This window comes from Lotus japonicus, chromosome 3, assembly GCF_012489685.1.
Source record: "Lotus japonicus ecotype B-129 chromosome 3, LjGifu_v1.2".
In the NCBI taxonomy this organism is placed as follows: domain Eukaryota; kingdom Viridiplantae; phylum Streptophyta; class Magnoliopsida; order Fabales; family Fabaceae; genus Lotus; species Lotus japonicus.
Window position 1 is genome coordinate 90,130,532 of NC_080043.1, and position 14,729 is coordinate 90,145,260.

The 14,729-nt window shown below is 36.4% G+C and overlaps 3 protein-coding genes across 3 annotated transcripts; all 3 read left to right on the top strand.

Moving 5' to 3' along the window:
- Positions 1 to 1,611: 1,611 nt before the first annotated feature.
- On the top strand, positions 1,612 to 3,156 carry LOC130747211 (cyclin-dependent kinases regulatory subunit 1). The gene is made up of 4 exons (XM_057600079.1): positions 1,612 to 1,756; positions 1,867 to 1,963; positions 2,048 to 2,108; positions 2,793 to 3,156. Exons 2-4 carry the CDS (start codon positions 1,911 to 1,913, stop codon positions 2,943 to 2,945), a joined length of 267 nt encoding a protein of 88 aa, XP_057456062.1. The 5' UTR covers positions 1,612 to 1,756; positions 1,867 to 1,910; the 3' UTR covers positions 2,946 to 3,156.
- A 1,907-nt stretch (positions 3,157 to 5,063) lies between these two features.
- On the top strand, positions 5,064 to 6,031 carry LOC130747213 (uncharacterized). Its single transcript, XM_057600080.1, has 3 exons — positions 5,064 to 5,218; positions 5,319 to 5,432; positions 5,661 to 6,031. The coding sequence occupies exons 2-3, from the start codon at positions 5,350 to 5,352 to the stop codon at positions 5,785 to 5,787; spliced, it is 210 nt and encodes a 69-aa protein (XP_057456063.1). The 5' UTR covers positions 5,064 to 5,218; positions 5,319 to 5,349; the 3' UTR covers positions 5,788 to 6,031.
- Positions 6,032 to 8,723: 2,692 nt separating this feature from the next.
- LOC130747215 (pheophorbide a oxygenase, chloroplastic) lies at positions 8,724 to 14,085 on the top strand. The gene is made up of 7 exons (XM_057600082.1): positions 8,724 to 9,290; positions 9,377 to 9,612; positions 9,972 to 10,098; positions 10,904 to 11,040; positions 11,360 to 11,519; positions 12,778 to 13,053; positions 13,726 to 14,085. The coding sequence occupies exons 1-7, from the start codon at positions 8,853 to 8,855 to the stop codon at positions 13,978 to 13,980; spliced, it is 1,629 nt and encodes a 542-aa protein (XP_057456065.1). The 5' UTR covers positions 8,724 to 8,852; the 3' UTR covers positions 13,981 to 14,085.
- Positions 14,086 to 14,729: the final 644 nt, after the last annotated feature.

The window sequence follows — 14,729 nt, forward strand, 5'->3', positions numbered from 1 at the left end:
ACTTTCACTACTTAAAAGAGTATGTATAAAGTTTTTATGGGGTACGAAAATAACACTTCAATATTATTTTGTTGAGTAAAAATTTTCCTTGCAGTCGATCGCCCATTTTATAAACATATGTATGGGCGTGTGGTGGCTCCACGTGGGTAATAAAGAAGACAATCACCTATAGACTTTCAAAATGTCATTAATTAACGCTATATTCGAGAGGTTAGGAAGTGCTTCTTTAAAACCTACCATTTTCTAAAAAAAAACCATTTTCTTTTTACTTCTTAATTTTTATTATATAGATCACATAATTTACAAAATAATTTTTTTTCTCAGTTCATCTTGTCTATTATTTATTTTTCTTATATAGCAAACAAAAATTAAAATATTTGTGAAATAAATTAGAAATTGTAGTTTTTTTATCTTAGCCAAAAATACATTCACAGTCGGTAGCTGTGAAACCAATCTTTAACCCTAAGGGCTCGTTTGGTACACCGTATTAGGCATGATAGTATAAGCTTATACAATACATTATGGACTTATCCATTTTTTGGTACTCACATTGTATCGTATAAGCTTATACATCAATCTCCTCTCATCAAAATGATGGATTATTTAATCCACCCTATAGATGATGGATAAGGCATGATAAGAATGCAATGTATAAACTACTTCAATATATTTAATCAACCGCCACCACAATCACCCTCCACCACTACCACCGTCACTGCCGCCACCACCGTCGGCGCCACCACCTCCACCACCACTACAATCACCCTCCACCACCACAGCCTCCACCACTACCACCACCACCACCGTCACTACCGCCACCACCGTCGCCGGCACCACCATCGTCGTCGGCACCACCACCACCACCACTATCGCTGCTACCACAACCACCCTCCACCACTACCGCCGCCACCGTCGCCGACACCACCACCACTACCATCGTCGACGCCACCACAACCACCGCCACCACCACCATCACGCTCTAGCCATCGTTATCGCCACTACCACCACCCTCTACCACCACCGCCACCACCACCCTCCACCATCACCACCGCCACTACTGCATCCACTACCACCACCGTTGTCGCCACCACCACCACCACTGCCGCCGCCTCCACCCTCCACCACCACCGCCACCGCCACCGTCGCCACCAACACCACCATCTACCACCACTGTCACTGCCACTGCCGTCGCCGCCACCACCATCCACCACCCCTGCCCCCATCATCACATTTCAATACCACCACTACCACACCACCAGTGTGGCCACCAAATTATACAGTGTATGACCAAACGCTGTATAGTATTAAAATTTTATCAGGCCTTATCCTATCAGGCCTTATACTATCTGGCTTTATACTATACATCGTACCAAACGGGCCTTAAGTTAACGCGCTAGGTAGTAGGGTTTGACCAAGTAGATTTTTAAATTAGATATTAAGTGGTGTGTAATAAACAAGAGATATTAGAGGAACTATATGAAAGAATTTTGCAAATATATTTAAAAAAAAAAGGAAAAGATATATGGAGGAGGAGTGTCTAGAATATTCGATTATGCAGCGGGAAATTCAAATTTTTGAAATGTCCATTTTGAGCCGTTAAATTTTCAATTTTGAAATGGGAAAAAATAAATAAAAACTCGCTCCACAAAATTACAATATAAAAGGAATTTACGTTTTCCTCCTTGTATTCTATTTAGGTTGAAACTGCACCGTTCTCCACACACTCCATTTTCAATTTTCAATTTTCAATTCTCAGGTTCGCTTCGCTCTCCATTTTCTCTTCACTGCAATTTCAATTTCAATTTCAATCCATTTTCGATTCCGATTGTTTTGTTTTCTCTGAAATCTGAAACCCTTGTTTTGCAGATTGCAGATTGAATCGAGCGAATCAGAAACCCTAATTTTCGAGTATGGGTCAGATCCAGTATTCCGAGAAGTACTTCGATGACACTTACGAGTATAGGTATACACACTGTTCGAATTCCTTGATCTTCTTTGTGATTAACCTAGTTTTGTTTTTGAATCGTTTTTTTTTGTTGTTGTTCAGGCATGTGGTTCTGCCTCCTGAAGTTGCTAAACTGCTTCCTAAGAATCGGCTTCTCTCCGAAGTGAGTAATTACTCTCTTTGTTGATTTCTGTGATCTGTAGAGTCGTTCTTTGTTGATTTGTGTTGTTTGTGACTGATCCAGGTTTTATATGATTGTGTGATTCTTTCGTTTTTGTTCATCCTGTTTTGTGTAGTAATCTGCCTATGAAAATGGATAAAAGTTCTTAGGATAGTTATTTCCTTTTTTCTGATTTTTTTTTTGAAATATAAATGGAATTTTATGATGTTGTTTTGAGACTGATGGGAATGTGTGATGGAATTTTCTGTTTAGAATGGTGAGAATTGAGTTTTGATCCTGATCTTTGATGCAAAATACTGCGAATCGTTACTAAGTCAATGTGGCCTATGCTTCTCATGCTTGCTTTGCTTTAATTTTGATTGTTGGCACTCTTCTGATGAGTGAAAATTGTTTGTCGAGGGTAATTGATAACTGAATATTGTTTAACCTAAGATGTTCAGTTTGGGTTGTGAAGGTTCTGCTTTTATCATCATCATCATCATCATCATAATTATCAATTCAGGACTAGGTCTATGTATTTGATTTGATATTCTTTTATCTAGTTGAAGTGTAAATGATTTTCTGGATTTCTTATTCTTCTTAAGCAAGTGTTTTCAGTAAAGGTGTTGTTTGTTAATATTTTGGGTGTTGTTTCACTAAGTACATTCTTTTGGTTTGATCTTACAGAATGAGTGGCGTGCAATTGGGGTTCAGCAGAGCCGTGGCTGGGTTCACTATGCCATTCATCGTCCTGAGCCTCACATAATGCTTTTCAGGAGGCCTTTGAATTATCAGCAGCAGCAGGAAAACCAGGCTCAGCAGAGCATGCTTGTCAAATGATTACTAATTTCCATTGGAAATCTGAAAGTGGAATACAAAATATTATATAGGTTTTATAGTCTTTGGTTGTGGAATTCTCTTCTGTGGAGAATTTTAAGTATGATCCATTGTCATTTTAATGTGCTTTTAGACTTGATGTTTCTACATGTATGTTGGTGTACTTCTGTGTACTCCTATAGCTTGTGGATTATATATCAGTTATTTTCTGTTACATGATTCTGGCATTTGTGTTTTTGTGATCATTGTGTTGTTTGCAGCGAGGTTTAATCATCATATAAATGAATTTGTAGGAAAGATTTGACTTCAAGCAGCTGACTTGTGCTGCCCAAAAAGATTTTCAGAAACAATATGTTTATTATATTAACATTTCTTGCATGGTTAAAAGTGAAATAAGTCAACTAAATTTCACTGTTCCCAGAATTGACTATTACTTTTGCTGCTTGAGGTTCTATGGTCTTGAGTCTTTATGAATGTGGAGAGTGGTGTTTCATAGCAAGAGTGAAGTGTTCAATAGAAAATCTGATATTAGTTCGTGTATCAAACGATTATAAATTTGTGAATTTGAGATTTCTTCTGTGTTGTGGATAACACGACAAAATCTTTGTGATATGGCTTTCTAGTAGAATGTCCGTTTACCAAGCTCAAGCACATGTGTTGAGTCAGTTGTGTTAAAATAATTTTGAAGTGTGAGTGAGTTTTTCTACCGTTCATGCCATGAGTTGGGTGGATCTCATTCATAGCATCCTCTATTAATCTCTTATCCTAATCCTATATTAGGTTGCTCACTTTCTTATGATAAAGCTTGGTTAGTTAGTTTAATATATAGTAGGTTGGTTTGGTTTATAAACTTGTGTTTGTGTAGTATTTTAAAAAATATAAAACTACATTATATGTAATGTTTGCTTTGAACAAAGTGTTTTGTTTGAATTGTCTAACTTATCTCATGTCATGTGGTTATTACTGATCCTAGGTGAACACAAATAAGTTTAACGTTACTTAAGGAAGAAATTCAAAACGTTACTTCTTTTAGAGTGATTTTCTTGTGAAACTTCAAGCAGTTAAACATTGTTCACGATATGAGTGAGAGTTGAGTTATAAGGAGGTTATTTGCGCATCAAATGCAAAGAGGCGGTACAACTGACTTCATATTTTTTGGGAGCCGGACGCTATGCTTCGAATCCAACTCCTTGGCAAATGCTTTAGTGTGTAATTGGTTTTCAATTCACACGCGTTCCAATACAGTTTCAACTGAAAAACACGAATTCCAATGTGAATGTGAAAGTAACTCCTAGGTTCTGTTGGATTGAAAGTGTTTTCAAGTTTATCTCAACTGAAATCCAAACACACCCTTAACGTACCATGTTTGTACGGATGAAGCTGCCTATCAAATTTGGAGACTAACTCCATCTAAGTATAGTGGAGTTTTTGTACCAAGACACTTTAAATTTGTCATTTGTTTAGTTTCTTATTTTTTCACATGTAAACAAAAAAATATCACTACTATAATAAAAAACTTCATTAATTCATATAGAGTGAAGTTACTTAACACATGTTCACCGACTCACATATTGTCTCAGTTGGTAAGGGCGAAACACTTATTTAGAATGTTATTTGTTTGATTGTCGTCGTAGATGTGAGAGCTGTGTTAATAGGTGATCTGTAAGTATCGCTTAAATAACATATAACATATATAGTATCAAAAACATACCCGGACTTGTGGTGGTGACTAAAGCCGATCTATTCAAACTTTTATTAGTGGAAAAAAAAGGTATACGAACTTATTTTTTAAAAGAACAATGATGGTTGAAAAGTTGTTGTTAAACTTCATGGAGTATCAGTTAACCCTGGGAGTTGGGTTTGGCACCCCACCTATGGGGCTTGGCACCCCACTTTATCAAATACGGAATTTAAAATTCCGTATTCTCCCTATTGAATACGGAACTTAAAATTCCGTACTGTATTTAAGCATGCGTGTCACATTTTCAACCACTCATTATATACTAAAACAGATACGGAATTTTATTTTCCGTATTGATACGGAACTTTAAATTCCGTATTTAATAAAGTGGGGTGCAAAGCCTAAGGGGTGGGGCACCAAACTCAATTCCCGTTAACCCTGCTGGGCTGGGCCTGGTAACTCATATTCAAGTCCTGACTGAGTTAGGGTTTGTAGGTTCCCAATTCGATCGAGGAGCAAATTCACGTCCTGCAATGGCTTCCAGATTGAGATGGTAGCATTGCGACGAGTTTCAAGCGAAAAAGATTCACACAAGGTATTTCATTCCCATGATTACCCTCCTGCTTCCTCTAATTTCGAATCAATCTTTCAATTCTCATGATTTCGTTCTTCTAATTCTCTGCAATTCAATCTAGGTTCTGCAATTTTCGTTCCCCAATCGCACCCATGTCCCGAGCTCGCAATCTAGCTGTTGCTGGTGGCCTCGTTGCTTTCGTTTCAGTAGGCTTGGCGTTTCCCTTCTACATGGCGTAAGTCAACTGAATTCACTTCCTTTCAGAATTTCAATCCATATATTGCATAATCACATGCTCACAAAGTTAGTGAGTGTATGTTTAGATACAAGTTGAGTTAACATAAAGAGCCCATTCATTTCAATATATAAGAATAATTTCGTTAAATTTTTGCTTCGAAGTGAGTGCTAACGTCCGACACATTTTAGCTAAATGGTCATTTTTTTTTTTTTGTGCATTGTTTAGATCTTCAAAGAAGCCTGTTATTGACCCAACAAAGCCACTTCCACCACAAGCTACTTTTCGAGGGCCTTACATAAACACGGGCTCACGTGATGTTGGTCCTGATCATCAGAGTTACCCTAAGAAATGAAGCAACTTGAGAATGCCCTGATTTGTGTTGAGTTGGATGACCAAGCTCTTGTGTGTGTTACTATTGCTTATTGCTTGTTTGTCATCTTCAATGGTCATTGTATAATGACTTTGATAAGTGGAAGTCATTTTGGAATCTTGCTACCCACTGGGGGTGTGGGAGTTCCTTTCTGTGAAAGGTTGATCAATCTGTATGGTTTATGTTATTCTTTGTGATTCTAATAAAAAGATGAATTATGGTGGTATTGGTATTGAATCATGGAAATTGTGTCCATTCCATCTGTTTGAAATGATGGCCACTATGTTGCCTGTCTTGTGACTGCTATACAGTTTCAACAAATTTAACTCTGAAGCAACCTGAGCCTTTGGCAAAGACTTCTGTGTGTTTGGATTTATGTTTGTAGGTTTGATTTTGTGTAAAGTTGGTTCTATGCTTTCAAAGTGATTTTGTTCATTGGAAAAGTAATAGATTGTTGCTTGTTGCTTGTTGTAGAAGTCAAGTTTGGATTTTGAGATTGTGTTCATATAACCATATTTGCTTTCCGAACATTGTAACAGTACTTGAGACATGTTTGCCTATTGAATATGATTTCGGCCTGCACCTTAGATGAGCCAAATGTCATGATGGTTGCCGACTTGCTGTCAGCTGTCATTTATAGATTGTTTTGGCGGCATGGCCGAGTGGTAAGGCGGGGGATAGCTTGTCTGTGAGGGTAGATTGGACCTTGCTTGCACTGGATAGTGTAGTGTGCATCAAAATTGTTTTCTGTTGACTGACTACATTTTTATGCATAGTTTTTTCTTTAAATAGAAAGAATGTCTCTGAAGCAATTCCTCTTACTTTTTCTTCTTCTTTTTGGTTTATTCTTTCTTGAATAAAATTTCCTGAAAGATATCCCCTCATTCAACCATACATGTTGTGACTCTGAATTGTGTCAATAAGAATGTATTTTGTTCATTCAGCCCCAATCTTTGCTCATTTCACATTCTCATACTAAGTAAAATGGAAATAGACTCCACTGGGTTAGGTATTCTAAAATCTTAGCCTTATCTGTTTTCTAAACTCAATACCTGAGCCTATTCAAATATATTACTTTGTTGTTGGTTATTTTTTTATTGTATCACTTGACATGATTTAGAAGAATAATTTGTAATGCATAGATTTAACCTTTATTTCTAAACAGGTTTAACCGTTTAAAGGCTCAAACTAGTAAACATTAATCAACTGACTTGTTATCAATGAGAAAAGTTAGTATATTAGGCTAAAAGATTTTGGGTTTATGTTGTATGTTACTTTTTTTTTGGGGTCAAAATGTATGTTGTATGCTTGAGTATGCATCTCATCCAACTCTACACAAAATGATTTGAGACAGAAACATCTGCATGGTGGGGCTGCAGTTTTATTCCATTAGAAGAGTTGAAATTTTTTGACATAAAAAAGAGTTCAAAATTTGAAGTGTTCTTATCATGGGTGACTTTTGACAAAAAATAACACATCCATTTAAGTTTTGATAAACAATTACACGTGCGGAAGTGAATCCAAACTAGCACCAATATCTATCATAGAAAGTGGATATGATCAAGTAATCAACTTAATTTTGAAATTTTGTGCAAGAAGCGTGTCACAATGTGGAATCAAATTCCAGCATGAGGTACTAAGGAAAAAAGAGCCTCGGTGCAGCAATTTTGACACCCACTGTTTCCTTGTTCCCACAGCTTTTTCTCCAAAATGGCCTTCTAGAACTACCAACACCTGGCCTATAATAACTAAACGTATCAGTGCTACTTGCCAACACCTGCATCAACCTTTTCCTGCTCTTCAATGCTGTGGACGTCCCTCCTTCTGCCAAATGATCTTCCATTTTTCCCTCGCAAAAAAAAAATAGAGATTTTTCCCACCATAATTACAAAAAAACATTGCAATTTACTACACACTTTGACCAGTAATTTCACAATTAATAACTCTGATTTCTCCTAAAACATGTACTCCTACTTCATAACACTAAGTGTAAGTGTGTGTTTGGACGAGCGTTAGCATAATTGGATCTTATGAATCAGATCTTATCAGAATTGGATTTGGTAGCGTGAGTTTAAGTGACGTGATTTATGTTTGAATACATTTACTCATAATTGATTTTTGTAACTAAATTATAGTACAAATACCCAGAATTGGATTAACCAGATTGAGAAGCTATTCCAAGTCAATTCTGCCCGATCTAGGTCAAACTCGTAGAATCAATTCTAAAAACTGGTTTTCAAACATCTTCAAAGCATGAAAGATCCACGTTTTGGACTCAGATCCAATTTTGTGACTCAGATCCACGTTTCAGAAGGTGAACCAAACATACACTAATTCAAAACAACTCATAAACCACTAAATAATGCATAAATCTGCGGACACCCTTTTTCTCTCTATCTCTTTCTTCCCGTCACAGCACATGATATATCACATCTATCACTTATCTCTCCTTACTTCATTCAATTCAAATTCTAAAAGGGAGATAAAGCTTTTCATAACATCATGACTCAATTAATTAACGTTAATTAATTCATTCAGTAAAGTGACAAAATAGACAAGTAAAATCCGACAGTGACACTATTGAACAGCATTTTGTCTGGAAACTGGAAAGGGAGTTGGGTTTGGAGCCCCACCCCTTAGGCTTTGCACCCCACTAAAATAGATACGGAATTTAAATTTCCGTATCAATACGGAAAATAAAATTCCGTATCTGTTTTAGTATATAATGAGTGGTTGAAAATGTGACACGCATGCTTAAATACAGTACGGAATTTTAAGTTCCGTATTCAATATGGAGAATACGGAACTTTAAATTCCGTATTTGATAAAGTGGGGTGCCAAGCCCCATAGGTGGGGTGCCAAACCCAACTCCCAACTGGAAAGAAAGTAAGAAAAACGGATGCAAGAGAAGAGTAGAGAAGAAGCATTTGAAACTTGCACGACTCAACTCACATGAATCTCTCTCTATATAGTTCTTCACCCTTTTCACAACTCACAAACTCCATCATCATCAATTCATCATCAACAAAAAACCACAACCACCATTGATGGCACTAGCTCACTCTATCACTGCATTAGCAACCACACTCACACTTTCATCATCACCCAGACCAAAACCCCTTCCTGCTTCTTCTTCCTTCACAAACTCACCATTTTCAACCAAACAAGCAAGACCCAGAAGCAGAAGCAACGGTTCCCTAACCCCACCACGCGTTGCAGCACCAACCACCACAATTGAACCAGACCAATCATACCCAGAAGCTGAAAGGGACGAAACTGAGGAAGATTTTGGAGATGATAGCTCGTCCTCGAAGTTTTCATGGAGAGATCACTGGTACCCAGTTTCGCTAATCGAAGATCTGAACCCTCGTGTGCCCACACCGTTTCAGCTTCTGGGTCGTGAAATCGTGCTCTGGTATGATACTGCAAAATCACAATGGGTTGCTTTTGATGATAAGTGTCCTCATAGACTTGCCCCTTTATCTGTAAGTGCAACACTCTCTCTTTGTTGTTCTTGTTTTTTCAGAGGAACGTGGAAAGTGATGATGTTTTTTGGTTTTGGTTTTTTCAGGAAGGGAGGATTGATGAGAGTGGAAACTTGCAGTGTTCTTATCATGGGTGGTCTTTTGATGGGTGTGGATCGTGTGTTGTGATCCCTCAGGCTTCACCTCAAGGACCTGAAGCACGTGCTGTTCGTTCTCCTAAAGCTTGTGTCACCAGGTTTCCTACCTTGGTGTCTCAGGGCTTGCTCTTTGTTTGGCCTGATGAGAATGGTTGGGACAGAGCAAATGCCTCCAAGCCTCCATTGTAATCATTCATTTAATCATGTCTTTAGTTCATTTAATAATAATCATTTGATTGTTTAAGTCCATGTTTAGAATGGCTCTAGAGAGAAGTTCTATGCATGTTTGGAACATTGTTCGAAAATCACAGCGAGGTCAAAATTATGGTGGCTAGAAGCAATTTCTTAGCTTTTGCTTCTATCCACCATGATTTTAACGTCACCCTGGTTTTCGAAAGAGTTTCCAATCATGCTTTGTATATTCTGGTTTCAAAATTGATTCTGATAAAAAAAAGCTGATTCAAACATTCTAAAAGTTTGTTAAACTTATTTTAATATGGAAGTGTGTTTCATTGACATGTATGGTAAAATTGTGTTTGTTTAGGTTGCCAGCTGACTTTGATAAACCAGAGTTCGCTACTGTTAACATTCAGCGTGATCTGTTCTATGGCTATGATACTCTCATGGAGAATGTCTCAGACCCTTCTCACATTGATTTCGCTCATCACAAGGTACAAATTAATAACACCTTTAAACTTGACCTTTAGGTGCAGCAGGATATTTTATTTTATATCAGTGTGCTAGTTGATAGTATTTTATTCTGATCCTGTTGTGAATGGATTTTGTTGAATATATTAAGTGATGCTGATGCAGTCCAAACATTGTTATTAGGGAGAACCTTTGGTTAGTTCTGTTTATTATATTTTTACATGTCTTCACTCACTGAAACTGCCACATGATTAGTATATTTAAAAACTTTGAGGGTAGGGTAATAGAAAAAAACCTTCTTCATGGGTAACGTTTGGACTGAATAGTAGAAACTGGAACTCGATTAGTACTGTATTAGTATGCGTTAGAGTGCTATATCAGTTAGAGTGCAACGTGAATGAAATTTCCTCCCAATTCATTAAAGAGTTATGTTCACTTTTTATCTTGAAGTCATTTTAATGTCCATTGGCAGTGGCACTAGTGCCAACAGATATGTAAACATAGCCTTAGTTTTCTAACATCGAATCTATTATTTTGTGAAAATTTTGCTGAAGTTTGGCTGAATTTGGTTAGGCAGTTAAGCTGAAAGTGCAAGTATTAGGATTTTAAACTTCTTCCAGATGTTTTATATATACAATTATATATCTCTTCAGCTCATACATGTGCTTTGTCTATTTATGGTCCTTGTCATTGACATGTTTCCTTATCACTTTACTTATTAATATAGATACTACCTAGATAAGTAGCGGGCCAGTGGCAAAAATTGAAATTATTTGCATTGTTAGGGTTTTCCAAATCACTAACATAAATATGATCTACACTCCACAGGTAACAGGAAGGAGAGATAGAGCCAAGCCTCTTCCATTCAAGATGGATTCTCGTGGTCCATGGGGATTTGCAGGAGCTAATGAAGGGAACCCACAGATCAGTGCCAAATTTGTTGCACCATGTTACTATATGAACAAGTACGACCAATGGATGTCTTTTGCATTGGATGTACATGCATGTCTTGCTAAGTTAGCTGTACCTTCACTATGTAGCTTTTGAGTTACATGAAGAGATTCTCAGATCACTTTTGTGATTCTTTGGATAATGCATGAATAGTCAATGTCAATTTAAGTAGGTATATTGATTATCTCGAGTGAATGCTGTTGGAGGCTCATACAGTTCACTGCATCCTGTTTTTATATGCAATTTTCAATAACTATTACTTTACACTAGGTTGTTCTTTTCTTTTTCATGTGTTGCTACTGAAGCTCAATACACTATGCATTATTATTGCAGGATTGAGATTGATACAAAACTCCCAGTAGTTGGTGATCAGAAATGGGTAATATGGATATGTTCCTTCAATGTCCCCATGGCACCTGGTAAGACTCGCTCCATTGTATGCAGTGCTCGAAACTTCTTCCAGTTCTCAGTGCCAGGGCCTGCCTGGTGGCAAGTAAGATTTCTGTGTTCAATGCTGTGGTTTCTGTTCTATTTGATAAAAGCACGCTTGCATTTCTGTTCTATGGTGGTCTTTCACTGATTTATCTAAACAATAACTTGTCCTGTCATGATGATAATGGTATAGCAAATTTTGTAGCCTCAATTAATGTGGAAAGCTGGAAGCTTTTGTATAGTTTGAAAATGTACATAAACTAAGATTTTGTTTTTCTTACTTTAGAAATATGGACCAAATGTTAGGGCTTGTTTGGTTACTGTTTTGTAAATCAGATTTTCAGTATTTAGAAACAGAAAAAAAGAAAAGAAAAATTTGTTTGATATGAATAGATTTTGAAAACTGTTCTTAAAAGTACTTCTTATTTCAGTTTTAAAAATTGAAATCTCATAACATCTGAAAGATATTTCTGTTTCTGTTTTTACTTTTTAGTTTTCTTGTCACATGCATTTCAGCTTTGAAAAACACATTACTAAACAATTTTTTTCTTGTCTTGTTTTAGAAAACAAATTTTAAAAATTATTTCTGAAAATATTTTTAAATTCAGAAAACTGAAAAGGGAATCAAATAAGCCCTTAGAATTTGAATGCCATACTAGTTAATCAAGTAAGTGATTAAAATAGTTGATTGGAATGTTCTCCTGATGTTAGTGGTTGGGATGGGAAATGTTACTGGCCGTAACGAGGGTCAATGAATTATCCAAGATCACCAATTTCATGGCTTATATCTTTATTAACTAAAAGTTTTTAACATTAGTTCCGGCAGAACAGTAGCGGATGTCATTCCTTATACAAATAAGCTGCATTAGAAACTATATCTGATGCATAAGCTATTACTGAATCCAATAATTTTGTTTTATCTTACCATGTCTTTTCTGATTTCTAATCACTTCTAAATCTTACCAGCTGCCTTTAATCTTATTAATGCATACTTATAGCTTGGGTTTTACACTTTTGAGTTTTGACTTATTCCAACCAATGGAATTTGTGCAAGCTAAATCTTCTAATATATAATTTGGCTGAAGAAATAATATAAAAATCAACTCACACAATCAAGTTCTATATCTTAAGCTAAAACTTATAGTAATTATTGACTTTGCTGTTTGTTCTTGTTGTAAGATGTTGTCTACTTGTATTTCTTTTTATGCACACTTTCTATTCATTGGATTGAAACAAATTGGAATACTCAAGTCTCTACAACCTCTTAAAATGTTTTCAGGAACAAGCAAATCACAGTGATTTTTTGTTTCTCGTCTCAGGTTGTTCCTAGATGGTATGAACATTGGACCTCAAACCTTGTCTATGACGGAGACATGATTGTCCTTCAAGGTCAAGAGAAGATCTTTCTTTCAGAAACAGAGGAAGGCGGCGACATTAACAAAGTGTACACCAACATCACCTTCACACCAACACAGGCAGACCGCTTTGTCTTGGCATTTCGAAATTGGCTGAGGCGGCATGGCAACGGCCAACCGGAATGGTTTGGCAAGACCAACAAGCAGAAGTTGCCATCAACAGTTCTTTCAAAACGCGAGGTACAAGTGTACAACAATAACTTGATCATTTTTTTCCTGTTGAACCCTCCCCACTGTCCACAAACTAAGAATGCCACACAATTTTTTAGTGTTAACTATGTTTTGTGTCCCTAAAAACCATGTATTCTTTGGTTTTAGTCTCCATTAATTTTTCTTTCATTTTTCGTCTTTAGAAAATACAAAATTGATGTGGTTTGAGACAACAACAACAACCAGAACAAAAACCTTAACCCAATAAGTCACGTTAGCTATATGGATTAGCTATATGGATCACCTTCGCTCGATAAAAACCAAATTTTGTGGGATATTATTAATCATTAGGTTGTTTTTAGTAATATCTTCCGACATCCTTTTTAGCCTCCCTCTACCCCCTCTTCACAGGAATCCTTCTCACTTGGCCTCTGAAGGTCTTATTTGTATATGTCTGAACTACCTTAAGTTCTTAATTGATTTCCCGTTATCTTATCCTCAATAGGCGCCACACCAACATCTCCTCTTATACTATAATTGTGTATCTGTCCATTCTAGTGAGGCTACTCATCCATCTTAACATTTTCATATAGATTAATACTAAAATTTATCAGTTTTACAAGGACGAAAAACATATTTAATATTCTTTTTTATGAGCATGAAACACAGCTTTTGATCATCATTATATTCTTGTCCTTGTAGATGTTGGATAGATTTGAACAGCACACACTTGTGTGTTCATCATGTAAAGGAGCATATGAGGGGTTCCAAACATGGCAGAAGATCCTGATTGGTGCAACAGTTGTGTTTTGTGCAACGTCAGGGATCCCATCAGATACCCAGTTGCGGATACTTTTGGCTGGACTAGGAATTCTCAGTGCAGGCTTAGCTTTTGCCATAAACCAACTCCAAAAGAATTTTGTATTTGTCGATTACGTGCATGCTGACATCGATTAAATGCCTTAGTCCAAAGGAATTACAACTAGTTGTATATAGAAATGGAGGCAAATACTACGTGTATGTATATGTGTATATATCCTTTTTATTAAGAGTTCTAATCTACCTTGGTGTTATGATCAAATACAAAGAAAAGAAGGATGGTTTTAAAATGCCATTGACAATTACAACAAAATAGAGAGAATAACAGCAAAGTCAGGTGGCAAAAGTGGCATTTTGCAGTTTAAAAATCATAATATTGCGAAAAACATTACATTATTGGTTTATAAAGTTAATCTTTTAGCCTTCAAGGTACAATGTTATTAGTCTTTAGTGTTCGCCCATGCATAATTGATAATTGCTTATGAACAATGATTATCTCATATTTGTGTGTTTTTTCCTATTTATGATTTTGTTTACTAGTACTTGTGATACTTTGACTTGCTGTTGGATAAAAACATAGTCATTTTGACTTATGAAAAACAAATCAAGCATAGTGAAGAATGTATTGCTAGGTGTTCCTCTTGTTACTTGTATTTTGTTTAGAGATAATTCTAACTCCTTTCTGATTTTCTGCACTTTTTTTTTAAGCAGCTGGATTTGGGAAAGGACTCGAAAAAATGATTTGTCTATATTTTAACAAGAGCAGAGCTTATTACAAACTTTTTTTTTGTTTTAAATAGTTTAAGAAAATTGAGTTGAATGTGTTGGATTGGAAATGCTAGTTTTAAGGAGTTGTATCCAAGGCGTTTCTATATTTAAGTTATGTG